The sequence below is a fragment of the Trachypithecus francoisi genome, unplaced genomic scaffold (genome assembly GCF_009764315.1).
Source record: "Trachypithecus francoisi isolate TF-2019V2 unplaced genomic scaffold, Tfra_2.0 Lachesis_group4, whole genome shotgun sequence".
Lineage (NCBI taxonomy): Eukaryota > Metazoa > Chordata > Mammalia > Primates > Cercopithecidae > Trachypithecus > Trachypithecus francoisi.
In genome coordinates, this window is record NW_022681469.1 from 51,631,407 (window position 1) to 51,649,729 (window position 18,323).

Genomic DNA, 18,323 nt, shown 5'->3' on the forward strand with positions numbered 1-18,323 from the left:
CATTTAGTGTTATAAGTTTCCCTCTACACGCTGCTTTACATGTGTCCCAGAGATTCTGGTATGTTCTGTCTTTGTTCTCATTGGTTTCAAAGAAAATCTTTATTTCTGCCTTCATTTGGTTATTTACCTAGTAGTCATTCAGGAGCAGGTTGTTCAGTTTCCATGTAGTAGTGCAGTTTTGAATGAGTTTCTTAATCCTGAGTTCTAGTTTGATTGCACTGTGGTCTGAGAGACAGTTTGTTATGATTTCTGTTCTTTTACATTTGCTGAGGAGTGCTTTACTTCCAACTATGTGGTCAATTTTGGAATAAGTGCAATGTGGTGCTGAGAAGAATGTATATTCTGTTGATTGGGATGGAGAGTTCTGTAGATGTCTCTTAGGTCTGCTTGGTGCAGAGCTGAGTTCAAGTCCTGGATATCCTTGTTAACTTTGTCTCCTTGATCTGTCTGATATTGACAGTGGGGTGTTAAGGTCTCCCACTATTATTGTGTGGGAGTCTAAGTCTCATTGTAGGTCTCTAAGGACTTGCTTTATGAATCTGGGTGCTCCTGTATTGGGTGCATATATATTTAGCATAGTTAGCTTTTCTTGGTGAAATGATCCCTTTACCATTATGTAATGGCCTTCTTTGTCTCTTTTGATCTTTGTTAGTTTAAAGTCTGTTTTATCAGAGACTAGGATTGCAACCCTTGCTTTTTTTTTTGTTTTCCATTTGCTTGGTAGATCTTCCTCCGTCCCTTTATTTTAAACCTATGTGTATCTCTGCACATGAGATGGGTCTCCTGAATACAGCACACTGATGGGTCCTGACTTTATCCAATTTACCAGTCTGTGTCTTTTAATTGGAGCATTTAGCCCATTTACATTTAAGGTTAATATTGTTATGTGTGAATTTGATCCTGTCATTATGATGTTAGCTGGTTATTTTGCTCGTTAGTTGATGCAGTTTGTTCCTAGCATCAGTGGCCTTTACAATTTGGCATGTTTTCTCAGTGGCTGGTACCGGTTGTTCCGTTCCATGTTTAGTGCCTCCTTCAGGAGCTCTTGTAAGGCAGGCCTAGTGGTGACATAATCCCTCAGCATTTGCTTGTCTATAAAGGATTTTATTTCTCCTTCACCTATGAAGCTTAGTTTGGCTGGATATGAAATTCTGAGTTGAAAATTCTTTTCTTTAAGAACGTTGAATATTGGCCCCCACTCTCTTCTGGCTTGTAGAGTTTCTGCCGAGAGATCTGCTATTAGTCTGATGGGCTTCCCTTTGTGGGTAACCCGACCTTTCTCTCTGGCTGCCCTTAACATTTTTTCCTTCATTTCAACTTTGGTGATTCTGACAATTATGTGTCTTGGAGTTGTTCTTCTCGAGGAATATCTCTGTGGTGTTGTCTGTATTTCCTGAATTTGAATGTTGGCCTGCCTTACTAGGTTGGGGAAGTTCTCCTGGATAATATCCTGAAGAGTGTTTTCCAACTTGGTTCCATTCTCCCCATCACTTTCAGGTACACCAATCAAATGTAGATTTGGTCTTTTCACATAGTCCCATATTTCTTGGAGGATTTGTTCATTTCTTTTTACTCTTTTTCCTCATTTGATTGCTTCATTTCATTCATTTGATCTTCAGTCGCTGATATCCTTTCTTCCACTTGATCGAATCAGCTGCTGATTCGATGATCAGCTGCTGATACGTGCATGTGTCATGTAGTTCTCATGCCATGGTTTTCAGCTCCATCACGTCATTTAAGGTCTTCTCTGCGCTGTTTATTCTAGTTAACCATTCATCTAATCTTTTCTCAATGTTTTTAGCTTCTTTGCGATGGGTTCAAACATCCTCCTTTAGCTCGGAGAAGTTTGTTATTACCGACCTTCTGAGGCCTACTTCTGTCAACTCGTCAAAGTCATTCTCTGTCCAGCTTTGTTCCGTTGCTGGCGAGGAGCTGCGTTCCTTTAGAGGAGAAGAGGCACTCTGATTTTTAGAATTTTCAGCTTTTCTGCCCTGGTTTCTCCCCATTTTTGTGGTTTTATCCACCTTTGGTCTTTGATGATGGTGACAAGATGAGGTTTTGGTGTGGATGTCCTTTCTGTTCGTTAGTTTTCCTTTTAACAGTCAGGACCCTCAGCTGCAGGTCTGCTGGAGTTTGCTGGAGGTCCACTCCAGACCCTGTTTGCCTGGGTATCACCAGCAGAGGCTGCAGAACAGCAAATGTTGCTGCCTGAAGCTTTCTCTGGAAGCTTTGTCTCAGAGGGGCACCCGGCTGTATGAGGTGTCAGTCAGCCCCTACTGGGAGGTGTCTCCCAGTTAGGCTACTCGGGGGTCAGGGACCCACTTGAGGAGACAGCCTGTCCATTCTCAGATCTCAAACTCCATGCTGGGAGAACCACTATTCTCTTCAAAGCTGTCAGACAAGGACGTTTAAGTCTGCAGATTTCTGCTGCCTTTTGTTCAGCTATGCCCTGCCCCCAGAGGTGGAGTCTACAGAGGCAGGCAGACTTCCTTGAGCTGCCGTGGGCTTTGCTTACCTACTCAAGCCTCAGCAATGGTGGACGTCCCTCCCCGAGCCTTGCTGCCACCTTGCAGTTCTATCTCAGACTGATGTGCTAGCAGTGAGCAAGGCTCCATGGGCGTGGGACCCTCCAAGCCAGGCGCCGGATATAATCTCCTGGTGTGCTGTTTGCTAAGACCGTTGGAAAAGCACAGTATTAGGGTGGGAGTGTCCAGATTTTCCAGGTACCGTCTGTCATGGCTTCCCTTGGCTAGGAAAGGGAATTCCCCAACCCCTTGTGCTTCCCAGGTGAGACGATGCCCTGCCCTGCTTTGGCTCATAATCTGTGGGCTGCTCCCACTGTTCAACAAGCCCCAGTGAGATGAACCCGGTACCTCAGTTGGAAATGCAGAAATCACCTATCTTCTGCATTGCTCACACTGGGAGCTGTAGACTGGAGCCGTTCCTATTCGGCCATCTTGGAACCAGATCTTAAAGGATGACATGTTTTAATAGAGAAGGCTTTTCGCCATTGTAGAGTCTACCATCACCCTCACATGTACATGTTAAAAGACACGAGTAGACAATTCACACAATAGGAATTACTAATGGATAATTTGGCAAGATGTTCACCATCACTGTTAGAAGTGTAAAGTAAAGCCACAATAAAATACCGCTTTTATAGACACAATTAACACAAGTTTTTAAAAATGGGAATACTTACTATTAGGACATCATGAGGTACTGGTACTTCTTGGCTGCTGATGGGAATCCACATTGGTTTGTACTTTTGTGAACAGCATTTTGGAGAGACGTATCAGTAGCTTATAGAAATGTGCATACCCTTTGACCCAGTAATCCCACTTTATTCTAATGAAATAATCAGAAAATTGGACAAAGATTTATTCACCAGAAGACTCATTGCATCTTTTATTAATCATAGCAGAAGACTTGGAAACAACAGTGGAAAAATAGTTAAGTAAGTGTGGGGACTTCTATACAATGTAATATTTGGTTGCCACTGAAAATGACAATAACATCAGGAAATGCTCATGCTGCTTGCTATATTTAAAAAAAAAAAAGACACAGGATGTGAATAGTGTCTTGATTATGTAGGAAATAAAATTCATCAAGGAAAACAAAATCTGGAAGGAAATACACCAAAAAGTTCACTGTAATAATTCTGAGTAGGAAAATTATGAGATAAGTTTTTAAAAATCTGTATTTTTAATAACATTGTTATACTTTCTCATTTAGGAAGGATTCACTAGCCCCAAATTATTATGACCATTAAATATGTATATTTATATATAATACTAATACATTCTTAAAGGAGATTTCTGGAAGTCTAATTTAAATTGATGAGCCTGGTCGGGTGTGGTGGCTCATACTTGTAATCCCAGTGCTTTGGGTAGCCAAAGCAGGGGGAGTGCTTGAGGTCAGGAGTTTGAGACCAGCCTGGGCAACATGGCAAGAGCCCATCTCTAAAATTTTTAAAAATCATAAATAAAATAGGCCAGGCACAGTGGCTCATGCCTGTAATCCCAGCACTTTGGGAGGCTGAGGCAGGTGGATCACTTGTGGTCAGGAGTTCGAGACTAGCCTGGCCAACATGGTGAAACCCCATCTCTACTAAAAAAAAAATACAAAAATTATCTGGGTGTGGTGGCTCATGCCTGTAATCGCAGCTACTCGGGAGGCTGAAGCAGGAAAATTGCTTGAAACCAGGAGGTAGAGGTTGTAGTGAGCTGGGATCACACAACTGTACTCCAGCCTGGGCGACAGAGCAAGACTTGATCTCAAAAAAATAAAGAAAAAAGTAAATTGGTGAACCTGTTTTTATATACTCATTTTTGAAGTGCACAGAGCTCCTCTTCCCTATATAGATACTGTTCCATTTCTCTTCATTTCCATCTCTAGTGTTCTAAAGACTTGATTTCCTCAATGCTCAGTTGTGAAAATAGTCGTAGCTATATGCTATATTTCCACATAAATTCTTGGAGGGCTTTCTGTATGGGATTTATGACAGACTGAACTGAGGGCAAATTTAAAGGCCTGCCAAACACTTGCCATAATTCTCTTACAGCCAGAGTAATTCTAATGAGGAAAATTGGTATCTTTACTGCTTGCTGTCATTAGTTGTTGAATGGAGGTTATCTGTAGGGCAAAGCAGCTAGTCTCTGACCTGGCATGATCATGTAATTGTGGATGGCTCTCTGACTCCAGTGCCTGCAGCTCAGGTTTCTTCATTTCAGAATACTCCTTCCTTTTGTCGGCTTTCTGCTTTAATGATGAAAATGAGCATTTGATGGAACAGCTGAAACACGCCTTAACTTGCTCCTTACTGAATCTATTGTATAATTACAGAAACCTACCGTTACATGTTTCATGTTCTGTTCTGCAGCCAGAGCACTGGGGCTTAAGCAATGATTTGGATGGATGTCGACCATGTGACTGTGACCTTGGGGGAGCATTAAACAATAGGTAAGTGGAGCTCCACGAATGCTCTTGTCCTCAGCCTTCCAGGAAAGTCATGACTTCTAGGAATGAGTGACATTCAATTGTTTCTCAAAAAGATATGCAAAATATATTTTTATATGTCTTGATAAATGTGTGTAGGTACCTCTGTGGACCAGATTCCCAGTGATGGAACTGCTAAGTCAAAGTACATATGTATTGTTAATTTTAATAGAGAATGTTAGGTTGTTCCAGACATATTGAACTAGTCTATTTTCCTATCAGTTATAAAAGTACCTTCTCCCCCATCCCCGGCAACAGTTGTTATCATCAACCGTTTTATTTTTCAACAGTCTAAAAACATGGAAAATGGACTCCTGTTTTAATTTGTGTAGAGAATCTTTTCATTTTCTTTTCTTTTTTTTTTTTTGCAACTTCCAAATCCATTAATGAAAATTACATAAAATAATGTTTAGCTCCTTAAATACGCTAGTATTCCTTGAATAAATGAAGCATAAAGCTCCACCAGAAGCTATCAGAACACACATTTGGCAAGATGTTAAATGTGTGGGAGTTTAACCACCTTCGAGTCAAAGAGAATGTTGGTCTCTGTTCCTGGCTCAGAGTCAGAACATCTGGAACAGATAGTGTAAGTGACCGCTGAGAGAATAGACAGATGTTTCCCTGTGACCTTGAGTCTTCCCAGAGAGAACACTCTGGATTCATTGAGCAAGCTTCATGTGCTCAAAAACGGACTTTCTTTCCCAATTATTTCCCAACACCATAATAGTCTGCTGGGAAGGAATGAGGTTTTCAGCAGCAAGAACATGTTGTGTTTGTCCTCTTTATTTGGGTTTGTTCTGTTCGAGGTCGTGCCATAGACTCAGTACAGCATGTAGCCTCTGAAATCCAGTGTGAATTTCTGTTCTTAGAAAACCTCCAGAGACGAGGAAGCTAGGATAATTCCATAAAAGCAGGGAAGAAGACAGAATGCTGTCTGCTTGTGGAATCACTTTTCTGACTTTCCTTTGTGACTCCCAGAACACATGTTGAATCCTTTAGTAAATGACTCCTCAATTCAAAGCTGTCATCACTCCTAAAGTCCTTCTCGATGAGATGAAAGTGGCATATGCAATTCCTCAAATTATGTCATAAACTCAGGAATGTCCTATGGTTCTTAAGCCTAAGTAATTTTTGTTCCTACACTCCCTTCCTCTTTTTCTCTATTCCACACACACTTCCTGTCTGTCTCCACCCATGCACAGGCCCTAGCCTGCCCTCTAATCTCTCCTGCAAAAATGTATAAAAACCAGAATGTATTCAACAAGAGAGTTTGGGAAGCAAAATTATCTAGTAAAGATTTTTAAAGCAGGTAATCATCTGATCTTTCCAGCATGATTGATGGGATGCCCTATCTTTGAGAATCATTGGTGGAGGGGAAAAAAAGAACATTTAAAGATGCCTTCTAGTCTGGTGACTCCAGAGGGTTTTATGGTGATCCTTTTCAAAGTTGTTTTCCCTCAAGAGGAATTTCCCCAGGAGCCCCTTAGGCAACTGAAGCACTGATTCTGCTGGGAGATCTGCACACATGCCACTGGGGAAATATTTGCTGGATGATTGGTTTGTTGCAATCACTCATCGAAATCTTTTATCTGATAATATCTCTTTGCTTTGCCTTGGATACGTCGTAGGTACTGAATAAATGCTGATTGAGTAGAAGAATTGAAAAATAAAAGATTTCTAAGATGTTAAAAACTAGATATGTACTCCCTAGGAGAGGCAATCTCTAAATGTGATCCCAGACACTCCTTAGTTACTTTGGTGAGGGACAGAATTAAGCATAAAAATCACTGGAAGTGGTAAAAGCTTTAAGATGTGTCGTACAGTGAGCCGAATGGATTTTTGGTAGTATGACAAAAGTTTAATAATTTATGTCTATTACATTGACAACTAACCTGAACTTTGGAATAACTAAAGAAGTGGCCAGGCACGTTGGCTCATGCCTGTAATCCTAGCACTTTGGGAGGCCGAGGCGGCCAGATCACCTGAGGTCAGGAGTTCGAGACCAGCCGGGCCGACATGGTGAAACCCCGTCTCTACTAAAAATACAAAATTTAGCCAGGTGTGGTGGCACCTGCCTGTAATCTCAGCTACTCAGGAGACTGAGGCAGGGAGAATCACCTGAACCTGGAAAACAGAGGTTGCAGTGAGCCGAGATCACACCATTATACTCCAGCCTGGGCGACAGAGCAAGATTCTATCTCAAAAAAAAAAGTAAGACCTAATTAATTTAAATAATGTAACAGAAGCCAAGTTAATGAAGTTTTGCCTAGTAGCTTACCTGTTTTAATGAAAAAGAATTGGCAGTGGTTGCTAGGTAAATGCTACTTGTAAATGTTTAATAACATTGAAAAATATAAACATTTTTACAGCATCCTTCAAAATTATTTTAACAATGAAATGTAGAGTTTTCATATCTGATTTGAAGCCCATCCCCCCCCCCCTTTTTTTTTGAGGCAGAGTCTCACTTTGTCACCTAGACTGGGGTGCAGTGGTATGATCTCAGCTGACTGCAACCTCCGCCTCCTGGGTTCAAGCAATTTTCCTACCTCAGCCTCCCGAGTAGCTGGGTCTACAGGTGCCAGCTACAACACTCAGCTAATTTTTGTATTTTTAGTAGAGACGGGGTTTCACCATGTTGGTCAGGGTAGTCTTGAACTCCTGACCTCAAGTGATCTGCCTGCCTCAACCTCCCAAAGTACTGGGATTATAGGCTTGAGCCACCATGCCTGACTCCACCTCTTTTTTGAACTTACCATGCTGAAGCCCCGAACCCTCCCTTGATGCATTACTTCTGCATCTCTTTTAACATTTATTTTGTTCTTACAGTTGTATTAAAAAGATCTCTTTGGACAGGGATTAATGCCATCTTTGTTTTTGCATCTCACTTGGCACCCAGAACAGTGGACCTGGCAGGTGCTCAATAAATAAGGGACTAAAATTTATTGTGATTCAAGTCCAGAACAGAAGTTAGTAGATATTTTTATCATTGTATTGAATGACTATGGTATAGCTAACCCTTTGTTAATTATAATCATGTACTGCATAATAACATTTCAGTCAAGGATGGACCACACATACAATGGTGGTCCCATAAGATACTGTATTTTAACTGTAGCTTTTCTACATTTTGATACGGTTGAATACACAACTTCGTGCCGTTGTGTTACAACTGCCTGTGGTATTCAATACAGTAATATGCTGTACAGGTTTGTACCTTAGGAGCAATAGGCTATGCTACACAGCCTGGGTGTGTAGTAAGCTATATCATCTAGGTTTGTGTAAGTACACTCTATGATGGTCACACAACAAAATTGTCTAACAACACATTTCTCAGAACATATCCCCCCATCATTGACACATGACTATACCGTGATAGAACAGGATTATAGAACATAGGTCCTACCGAAAAGGAAGTGTCCTAGTTGGGGGTGGGGAGGAATGCCACCCTGAGAAAATGAATGGTGCTGACTGAACACTGTGGTTGTTATTATGAATGATGCTTTTTATGCTTTAACATTTTTCTGCCTAATTCCTTAGTAATAGAGAAAGGTTAAAATTCCATTTTCCCTATCATCACCATTTAAATGAAATGGAATTTTTAAATGTTGACAATTTCTATATTTATGATAAATCTGGTTTTTTTTTTTTGTTTTTTTTTTTTTGAGACGGAGTCTCGCTCTGTTGCCCAGGCTGGAATGCAGTGGCACCATCTCAGCTCACTGCAAGCTCCGCCTCCCGGGTTCATGTCATTCTCCTGCCTCAGGCTCCCAAGTAGCTGGGACTACAGGCATCTGCCACCATGCCAGGATAATTTTTGTATTTTTAGTAGAGACGGGGTTTCACCGTGTTAGCCAGGATGGTCTCAATCTCCTGATCTCATGATCTGCCTGCCTCAGCCTCCCAAAGTGCTGGGATTACAGGCGTGAGCCACCACACCCGGCCATAAATCTATTTTTTTAAGAAATAATCTTGGCCTTCACCCACTGAGAAGACATAGGGCCTGTATTAGTTTTCTGTTGCTGCCATAACAAATTACCACAATTTGGTTGTTTGAAACAATATAAGTTTATTATTTTCCAATTCTATGTGTCAAATACAGTCTCAGTGGACCAAAATCACCATGTTGGTAGGGCTGCAATGTTTTCTGAAGGCTCTAAAGGAGAATCGGTTTCCAGCTCATTTGGGTTTGTTGGTAGCATTCTGCTCCTTGCAGTCATAGGCTCAGGTTCCCCTTCTTTTGCTGGCTGTCATCTAAGGGCTATTCTTGGCCTCTAGAGCTACCCACATTCCTCGACTCATGGTCCTCTCTCCATCTTAAAAGCCACCACTGGGTCAAATCCTTCTCATGGCACAGCTCTGTGACCCACTTGCTTCTCTGCCTGTCTCTCCAACTTTTAAGAATTTATGTGATTAGATTGGGCCCACCCAGATAATCCAATAATCTCTCCATCTCAAGATCCTTCCCTTAATCACATCTGCAAAGTCCCTTTTGCCACGTGAGGTACCATCCCACAGATAACAGGGATGAGGATGTGGACATCTTTGGGGTCCATTATTCTGCCTCACACAGGGCCTTACTTATTTTATGTCCTTATTGTCCCTTACTGATTTAATGAATTGAATCTCTAGTTTACAGAGAAATTTGTAGAGAATACATAAAACTTGAAACGGTACCATTTCTATCAGATGTGATTTTTACTTGAACACAGGAGACAGTAATTACATGTAATAAATCATTGGTATCACAGTGAAGAAGCTAGGATTTGAGCTTGAGTTTTGAAAGCTGAGATTTGAAAGGTGCAAATGGTAAGCACGGGAGGGCCTCCTAGCTGGGAGGGAAAAGACGGGTAAAGGCACAGAGATGGGAATGACTGTAGCAAGGTCGAGATCTGGCCTGATCTTGACCATCTCTACTCACATTCCCCCATCACCCTCTTTGCTCTTGTTATTCCTGTCCTCTCTCTCCCTGTCAAGTCCTCTCTAGGCTTTAAGGACACCTCTTTCATGAAGCCTCCCTCAGTCTCCTCAATCGGATGAATCATATCTTCTTCTCCCATAGTGCTTTGCTTGTAACTCTATCAATGCATAGGTCCTTACGGCATTTTGATTTGTTGCATTGGTTAATTTCTTTATTGTTTATCCCCAATTAGACTGTAGGTTCTTTAGGACAGGGACTTTTTTTTTTTTCTATGTCTCTTTCTGTATATCATTTAGCCAGAAATAATAGACTTACTGAGGAATAAGGATTCATTCAGAACGAAGTTCACAGTGGACTAAAATGTGAGGGTACCTGCACTGGGAAGCAAGGCTGCTAGGGCCAATATTTGCTCAGTAAACATTTGCTGAAGAGTATGAGGAGTGTGGCTCATTGGAAAGCAAAGAGTCGGCACCAGAAAGAGAAGCCGTTTTCAGAGGATGGGTTATGGAGGCTGCAGAAAGCCAGGCAGAGGGCATCATAACTTGCTATCATAGGAAACAATTGTGGGTGTTCGTGAAATAATGGAAGCAGTGCTGTGGGAAGATCGGTTAGCCCATGGTAGACAGGATGGACTAAGCAGAAGAAGGAGAAGAATTTGAGAGGTCAGTTTAGGAGACTGTTAGAGTAATAGGTATGGGGTGATGCCATCCTGGATGGAGGCAGTGGCAATGACAGTGAGACGAAGCTGCTAAGTTGAGAAACATTTTGAAGTAAAACTTGAATATTGGGATAAAGGTAAGAGAAGGTGATGTCTCACCTATACCATGAGAAGACTTTTAAATCTAGTGGCAGAAACAGCAGAGCTGAAGATAAGAAATCAGTGTGGGAGGTGATGATCTGTTTGGGATGAGATGAATTAGAGATGACAGCTGGCCAGTCCATGAAAATGTCCCATTGATGACTGAGAATAGAGAAGCAGAGCACAGCCAGCTGCTGGATCCTGAGAGCTGGAGGGTGAGGGTCATCTGCATAGCAAAGCCAGGAGAATGAGTTCACTGAAGGAGCCAGTCTTGAAATTGGAGCCATGCCTATCTGTGATGACAATTCAAGCCTGTGGACAGAGACTTGTGATTGGCAGGGCTGCTAAGGGAATTCCTTTCACATGATTGGCTCTCATGGAGCCATTCCTTGTTTAGAATTGTGCTGCAGATAGAGGCAACACTGGGAGCCTGCTGGTGCCTTTGTCCTCACCTTCATTTGCTCTTTCTCTAATGGTTGCACATGAAGGTCTAGTTGTTTTCTTCTTTGGTGGTTCACGTTTTGGATATTTGTTCTCTCAGTAAACATTTGGGGAGGAAATAATTTTCTTTTGTCCATATGATGTAATGTCTGATGCCTGAATTTCTTAAAATAGCTTTTGTTCATGGACTGTGCCAAAAGAGGGCTAGGTCCTAATTGGAGCAAACTTTCCTCTCCTGGGAATTGGCTATGGGACGTTCAGAATTCCTATTCCTGGCTGGGCGCAGTGGCTCACGCCTGTAATCCCAACACTTTGGGAAGCTGAGGCGGGCGGATCACGAGGTCAGGAAATCGAGATCAGCCTGGCCAATATGGTAAAACCCAATCTCTACTAAAAATACAAAAATTAGCTGGGTGTGGTGGCAGGCGCCTATAGTCCCAGCTACTCTGGAGGCTAAGGCGGGAAAATAGCTTGAACCCAAGAGGTGGAGGTTGCAGTGAACTGTGATCGTTCCACTGTACTCTAGCCTGGGTGACACAGCGAGACTGCATCTCAAAAGCGAAAAAAAAAAAAAAAAAAAAGAATTCCTATCCTGTAGTGTAAAAATATGATACACAGAAAGAGGACTTCAGCTATGCTGTGGCAGGGCCGTTTAGGATTTTATTTTATGTATTTATTTATTTTGAGATGAACTCTTGCTCTGTCACCCAGGCTGGAGTGCAATGGCACGATCTCGGCTCACTGCAACTCCCACCTCCCGAGTTCAAGTGATTCTCTTGTCTCAGTCTCCCAAGTAGCTGAGATTACAGGTGTGTGCCCCTATACCTGGCTAATTTTTTGTATTTTAAGTAGCGACGGGGTTTCACCATGTTGGCCAGGCTGGTCTCAAACTCCTGACCTCAGGTGATCCACCCGCCTCGGCCTCCCAAAGTGTGGGATTACAGACGTGAGCCACTGCACACCCAGCCTCGGGACATTTTTAATAAGCCTGTGAGTGCAAAGTCTTCCTGTGAGTTGCAACTTGCCTTAGGTACCTTGTTTAAAACTTTGGGATGAGAAAAAAAGAATCTTGAGAAGGGGTTAAAGTAACAATTCCAAACCACAGCTCATCTTTAAGTGAAGTAAAAATGGATACATGTAATTTGAGTTTTATTTTGTATACAAAATTATGATACTAATAAAGAGGACATAAGCTGAGAACAGAAGTTTCACTCTAGTTGCCCAGGCTAGAGTGCAATGGGGTGATCTTAGCTCACCTCAACCTCTACCTCCCAGTTCAAGCGATTCTCCTGCCTCAGCCTCCTGAGTAGCTGGGATTACAGGCATGTACCACCATGCCTGGCTAATTTTGTATTTTTAGTAGAGACGGGGTTTCTCCATTGGTGAAGGTTTTGGTGAGGCTGGTTTTGAACTCCCGACCTCAGGTGATCCACCTGCCTTGGCCTCCCAAAGTGCTGGGATTACAGGCATGAGCAACCGTGCCCGGCTGCATTTCTTATATTTAGCATAGCATAGCCAATGGAAAGGGGGAAGAGAGACACGAGATGCAGAAGTAAAACTCACAGAATTTGATTCCTAATGGAGGGTGAAGAAAGAATCTGGAGAACTTCTAATTTCTGACTTGGTTGACTCAGCAGGTGGTAGCGCTTTCACCCTGATAGAGACCATGGGAGGGATTGAGGGCTTCTGTTTTAGATCCGTTGGTTCGGGATGCCTCTGGGACAGCCAAGCTGGAGATGTTCTTCAGGGAGCTGGATATTTGAGCCTAAGTCTCAGGAAATAAGCAAAAGATTTAAGATGCCAAAGCAAGAAAGTTTGGGATGTCGAAAACCTCCATGTGATGTGGATGGAGTGTCAGTCAAGAGAGGGCAAGGGAGGTAAAACCGAGAAGACCAGGTTCTCAGCCATGCTTTTGGAGTTTGGGATTAATCCATAGGCACTATTTTTTTCCACATATGTATTTTCTGAAGAAAACAAGAACATGCTATGTATTTGGCCCTGTGTACTGAGTAATGGCAGCTGTAGAGCTGCTTCTGGCGGGCCGACTCGGGTGACCATGAACGCAGTTGACCTGGCTCCTCCTCCCTTCCAGTTGCTCTGCAGAGTCAGGCCAGTGCTCATGTCGGCCTCACATGATTGGACGTCAGTGCAATGAAGTGGAACCTGGTTACTACTTTGCCACCCTGGATCACTACCTCTATGAAGCGGAGGAAGCCAACTTGGGGCCTGTGAGTAGGGGAGTGCGTGGCACGTCGGTAAAGCAGTGTTTTGGGGTGTAGTGGAACATACATGCTTTGTAAAGAGTCCATTTCAGAAGCATTTTTATAGCTTTATCAGTGAGCACAAAATAAGGATCAGGACCATGTCTTCGTGAGAACAGTCATATTTAAAGCTAAGTAAATCTATAACTCACAAATTGGCTTTGGAGCATTCACTGAAAAGGCTTTTGGTTGGTTTAAGAAATTTGTCTTTCCAAGAAACTTTTCTTCTCCCTACTTATGCTTCAGAGTTATCAACCTAACATGGTAAATACTGAGGCAAGGATATTGTTTCATCTATTCATCCCCAAATTTAATGACTTTAAATGTATGCCTGGCTCTTGAGTTGGGGTGGGCTGAAAGAGCTGGAGGCTGGCTGGGCATTTCTCTCCACATGACCTTTTTCTTTCTTTCTTTTGAGATTGAGTTTCGCTCTTGGAAGGCTGGAGTGCAGTGGCGCCATCTCGGCTCACCACAACCTCTGCCTCCTGGGTTCAAGCGATTCTCCTGCCTCAGCCTCCCGAGTAGCTGGGATTACAGGCATGCACCATCACGCCTGGCTAATTTTGTATTTTTAGTAGAGACGGGGTTTCACCATGTTGGTCAGGCTGGTCTCGAACTCCCGACCTCAGGTGATCTGCCCGCTTTGGCCTCCCAAAGTGCTGGGATTACAGGCGTGAGCCATCATGCCTGGCGATAGTGAGATTTCTTAGATGGCTTCTGGCTTCCAAAAAGAGGAAACAAGCTGCCAGGTCTCTTAAAGCTTGGACTCAGAAGTCCTAGAAAGTTCCTCACGTTCTGTTGGTCACAAGTCACAAGGACAGCCCGGATTCGTGGAAAGGATAACACAGTTTGCACCTCTTGCTGGGTAAGGCCACACACGGATACATACAGATACATACAGGGAATGAAAGAGTTGATCACAGCCATTTTTTTGATATGACCAACCACAGGTATTAAAAAATAACCCTGTAAACAGTTAATCAGAATTAACTCATCAGTTGTAAACATTCATTATCATATCAAGTTTCTTTACTTGAAAATGGAGCCTAAAACTAAGGCCAATATGAGAGACAGAAATCCACTAGATATTGGACTAACCTTGTGGAGAATCTGGGAAGCACCTTATGATTCCTAGACTTGTTTATAATGGCAGGTGTGATGTTCTCTTTTTTCCTTTATGCTTATTCTCCTGGTCGTATCAAATAAGGTATATCCCAAGCCTCTGAGTGCCATCTCCAGTGTCCCAAGACTACTCCAACCACAAAACTAAAAAGAAACCAGCTTCCTGTTTGGATATCAAAAACTTTTTACCATCTATTAGGGGAGATTTGACTATAAAAAATAGACATAAGGTAGCAACCGTTTTTGAATCTTTGGGTGACTTCGGATTTCTTTGACTATTAAAAGTTATTGAATTCCATTTCAAATAAAGAATAACCATGTTTCGCCATGTCCTCAGGGGGTTAGCATAGTGGAGCGGCAGTACATCCAGGACCGGATTCCCTCCTGGACTGGAGCCGGCTTTGTCCGAGTGCCTGAAGGGGCTTATTTGGAGTTTTTCATTGACGACATACCATATTCCATGGAGTATGACATCCTAATTCGCTATGAGCCACAGGTAAAGAAACCACTCAGTGCACTGGTGGAGGAGGGAGGGGAGAAATCAGTAGAAAAATAGTACTTCTAATGGGTATTATATATAGTTGTGAAATATGGAGGTTGCATCAGAACAGATGAGATTCTGACAGTCTCACCTCCTCCATGGAAATTAAAATGTACCATTTTCTTTCTTTCTTTCTTTATTCTTCTTCTTATTATTTTTGAGTCTCACTCTGTTGCCCAGCCTGGAGGGCAGTGGCGCAATCTCAGCTCACTGCAACCTCTACCTCCCGGATTCAAGCAATTCTCCGCCTCAGCCTCCTGAGTAGCTGGGATTACAGGCATGCGCCACCATGCCCGGCTAATTTTTGTATTTTTAATAGAGATGGGGTTTCGCCATGTTGGCCAGGCTGATCTCAAACTCCTGACCTCAGGTGATTCGCCCGCCTCAGCCTCCCAAAGTGCTAGGATTACAGGCATGAGCTACCACACCCAGCCAAAATGTACCATTTTCTTGAATCCAGTTTCTCAAACATAGTGATCTTTTGTGAGGCACTCAACCTTGCTGAGGACTGAGGTGGTGATGAGGATGTATGAGATCCTCTCCTTCCCTCACAGCCTGGCTGTCCAGTGACAGACTGAAGCCCCGAATTGTAATGAAAGGCTGGTGACGGTGCAACAGCAGAAAGATGCATGGTCCTAGAAGATGGGCATGCACCAGCCAGCCCGAGCCAGGGCTACCAAAATGTTTTCCTAGAGAATCAGAGCGAGGCCTTAAAGTGTGAATGGAATTGTGGAAAGCTGGCACAAAAGTAAGAAATAGTGTGAGTGGAAAAGAGAAGGGAGGGTTTTGTTTTTATTGAGAATCATTCCACATAGCTTGATGAGAGATATGGTTGGAGATGCTGTTGGCAAAAATACTTGGATTAGTAAAGGAATTTGGACTATAATATTCACAGGAAGCTATTGAAGCATTTCAAGCAGGGGATTGTCATTATCTGAGATGCTTTAAAGTGGACTGAAAGGGACATTGGGAAGAGGCAGAGAACAGTTGAGAGGTGTTTCAGCATCCAGGGTAGAAGGGATTTAGGCTGGAACCAGGGGAGTAGCAGACGTAGTAGTAAAGAGGAAAGGGAAAAGCAACTGTTTGTTTTCCATTTCAACTTGGCAATTGATTGATTTGGAGAGGTCTTTTTATAAACAGGCAGTGGTGGACTAACCATCTTTTCATTGTTTGTTTCTTATTCTAGCTACCCGACCACTGGGAAAAAGCTGTCATCACAGTGCAGCGACCTGGAAAGATTCCACCCAGCAGCCGATGTGGCAATACCATCCCCGATGATGACAACCAGGTGGTGTCATTATCACCAGGCTCAAGGTCAGTGTGACAGTGGTTTGGCAGCTCAACAGACTTCATATGCAAATTAGTATTTTTCTAATATTTTGTGAGTTTTCAAGTCACCATTTCAGAGCCAGACATTGACTGCTGAATTTTTTCCTTTGGAATTATTGATGCAGAGCTTTGTTCTTAATTTTTATTTTTTGGATGCATGAAGGTTGACTTTCGTTGTTGTCTTTTTTGTGTGGGGGCAGATATGTCGTCCTTCCTCGGCCAGTGTGCTTTGAGAAGGGAACGAACTACACGGTGAGGTTGGAGCTGCCTCAATACACCTCCTCTGATAGCGACGTGGAGAGCCCCTACACGCTGATCGATTCTGTAAGTGTGAGATCGCTTCTGGCATATGCAGGAAAACCTGGGTGGAAAGTGCCCAGCTGCTCCCAGGGTGTTTTGCTGAGGCGTAATGCTGAGGCCAGCGCTTAAGCAGAATCATTCTTTCTTGCCTCCGAGGTCACTTTGCTTATACTTCACCCCATGGAAAGGATTTATTCCTTCTAAAAATATAAAATGTCTTTAAAAAAAAATAGTATTTCACTGGGCCTAGTGACTCACACCTGTAATCCCAACACTTTGTGATGCTGAGGCAGGAGGATCGTTTGAGGCCAGGAGTTCAAGACCAGCCTGGGCAACAAAGCAAGACCCCATCTCTAAAATAACAATAGCATTTCAAAAGCCATCAAGCTGTGTAAAATATATCTAAAATTTCCTGCCAAGAGTATTTAGGAATAGGGAGGTTTATGCTTTAATGAGTCTAATGATTTCTGTTCAAGGATCAAAGAAGCATTTGTGTTTTTTCCACGTTTGCTTGCTTAAACCCATGCCGTGGGGCACCACTGTAAGGATGTTTGGCTGTTCTCATTTCTTCACAGCTTGTTCTCATGCCATACTGTAAATCACTGGACATCTTCACCGTGGGAGGTTCAGGAGATGGGGTGGTCACCAACAGTGCCTGGGAAACCTTTCAGAGATACCGATGTCTAGAGAACAGCAGAAGCGTTGTGAAAACGCCGATGACAGATGTTTGCAGAAACATCATCTTTAGCATTTCTGCCCTGTTACACCAGACAGGCCTGGGTAGGTATTGCTTGGCAGCTGCAGCAGCTGCTGTTTCTGGCTCTGAGTATACCTGGCACACAAAGTGCGGTGGAGTGCCCACCCCGTAGCCTTGTGTTAGGCAGCACAAGGGAAACAGTGTCTCAGTTACAGTGTGTCTTTATCTTTTTAAGTAATATTTTAGCGATAGAGCACCACTGAAGATGGAATCGATATTTAAGAAATATGCAAATAACAGGTGATCAGGGGAAAAGTCCATGAGGATAAAGCATTTCCATAAGCAGGGTAGTGAGTGGGGAATGGAGTCAGAGAAGCATCAAATGACTGAAATGTATGTTTTTCTCTTTGAAAGGTCAGATCATCCTCTTAAGGTCACTGGGCTTTGGTCTAATGTCCTGTGATATTTGAGCTTTGAAGGCAAGGGGAGAAAACGTTAATGACCTCCTGCCTAGAAAAACTGCTTTGATCTGCCAACTCTGCCTCCCTTTTCTTCCCTTCCACTCATCATAGGGATGATACTGCTTTAACCCAGAACTCTGAATAAACCAAAGTAGTAAAGGAGAAAGGATCAGGGAGAGCCTGTTGATATGCTGCTCCGGGTCATGGGTTCTGGCCTCTCTTTACCCACAGCTTGTGAATGCGACCCTCAGGGTTCATTGAGTTCCGTGTGTGATCCCAACGGAGGCCAGTGCCAGTGCCGGCCCAACGTGGTTGGAAGAACCTGCAACAGATGCGCACCTGGAACTTTTGGCTTTGGCCCCAGTGGATGCAAACGTAGGTTCCTCAAAAGCATTGTTATGCATTCATTCAGATTAACTCAGCCATCGTGGCAGCGTTCCATGGCTGCAGAGCCGA

At 43.0% G+C, this 18,323-nt stretch overlaps 1 protein-coding gene across 4 annotated transcripts in view; it reads left to right on the top strand.

Moving 5' to 3' along the window:
* LAMB1 (laminin subunit beta 1) overlaps positions 1 to 18,323 on the top strand; it is an 85,423-nt gene that overhangs the window by 32,053 nt on the left and 35,047 nt on the right. For all 4 annotated transcript variants that reach the window (XM_033194169.1, XM_033194171.1, XM_033194170.1 and 1 more), the window contains 7 exons: positions 4,883 to 4,962; positions 13,249 to 13,384; positions 14,877 to 15,035; positions 16,267 to 16,394; positions 16,610 to 16,733; positions 17,285 to 17,489; positions 18,099 to 18,242. In XM_033194169.1, coding sequence (XP_033050060.1) covers positions 4,883 to 4,962; positions 13,249 to 13,384; positions 14,877 to 15,035; positions 16,267 to 16,394; positions 16,610 to 16,733; positions 17,285 to 17,489; positions 18,099 to 18,242 — 976 coding nt within the window. The remainder of the gene's footprint in view (positions 1 to 4,882; positions 4,963 to 13,248; positions 13,385 to 14,876; positions 15,036 to 16,266; positions 16,395 to 16,609; positions 16,734 to 17,284; positions 17,490 to 18,098; positions 18,243 to 18,323) is intronic.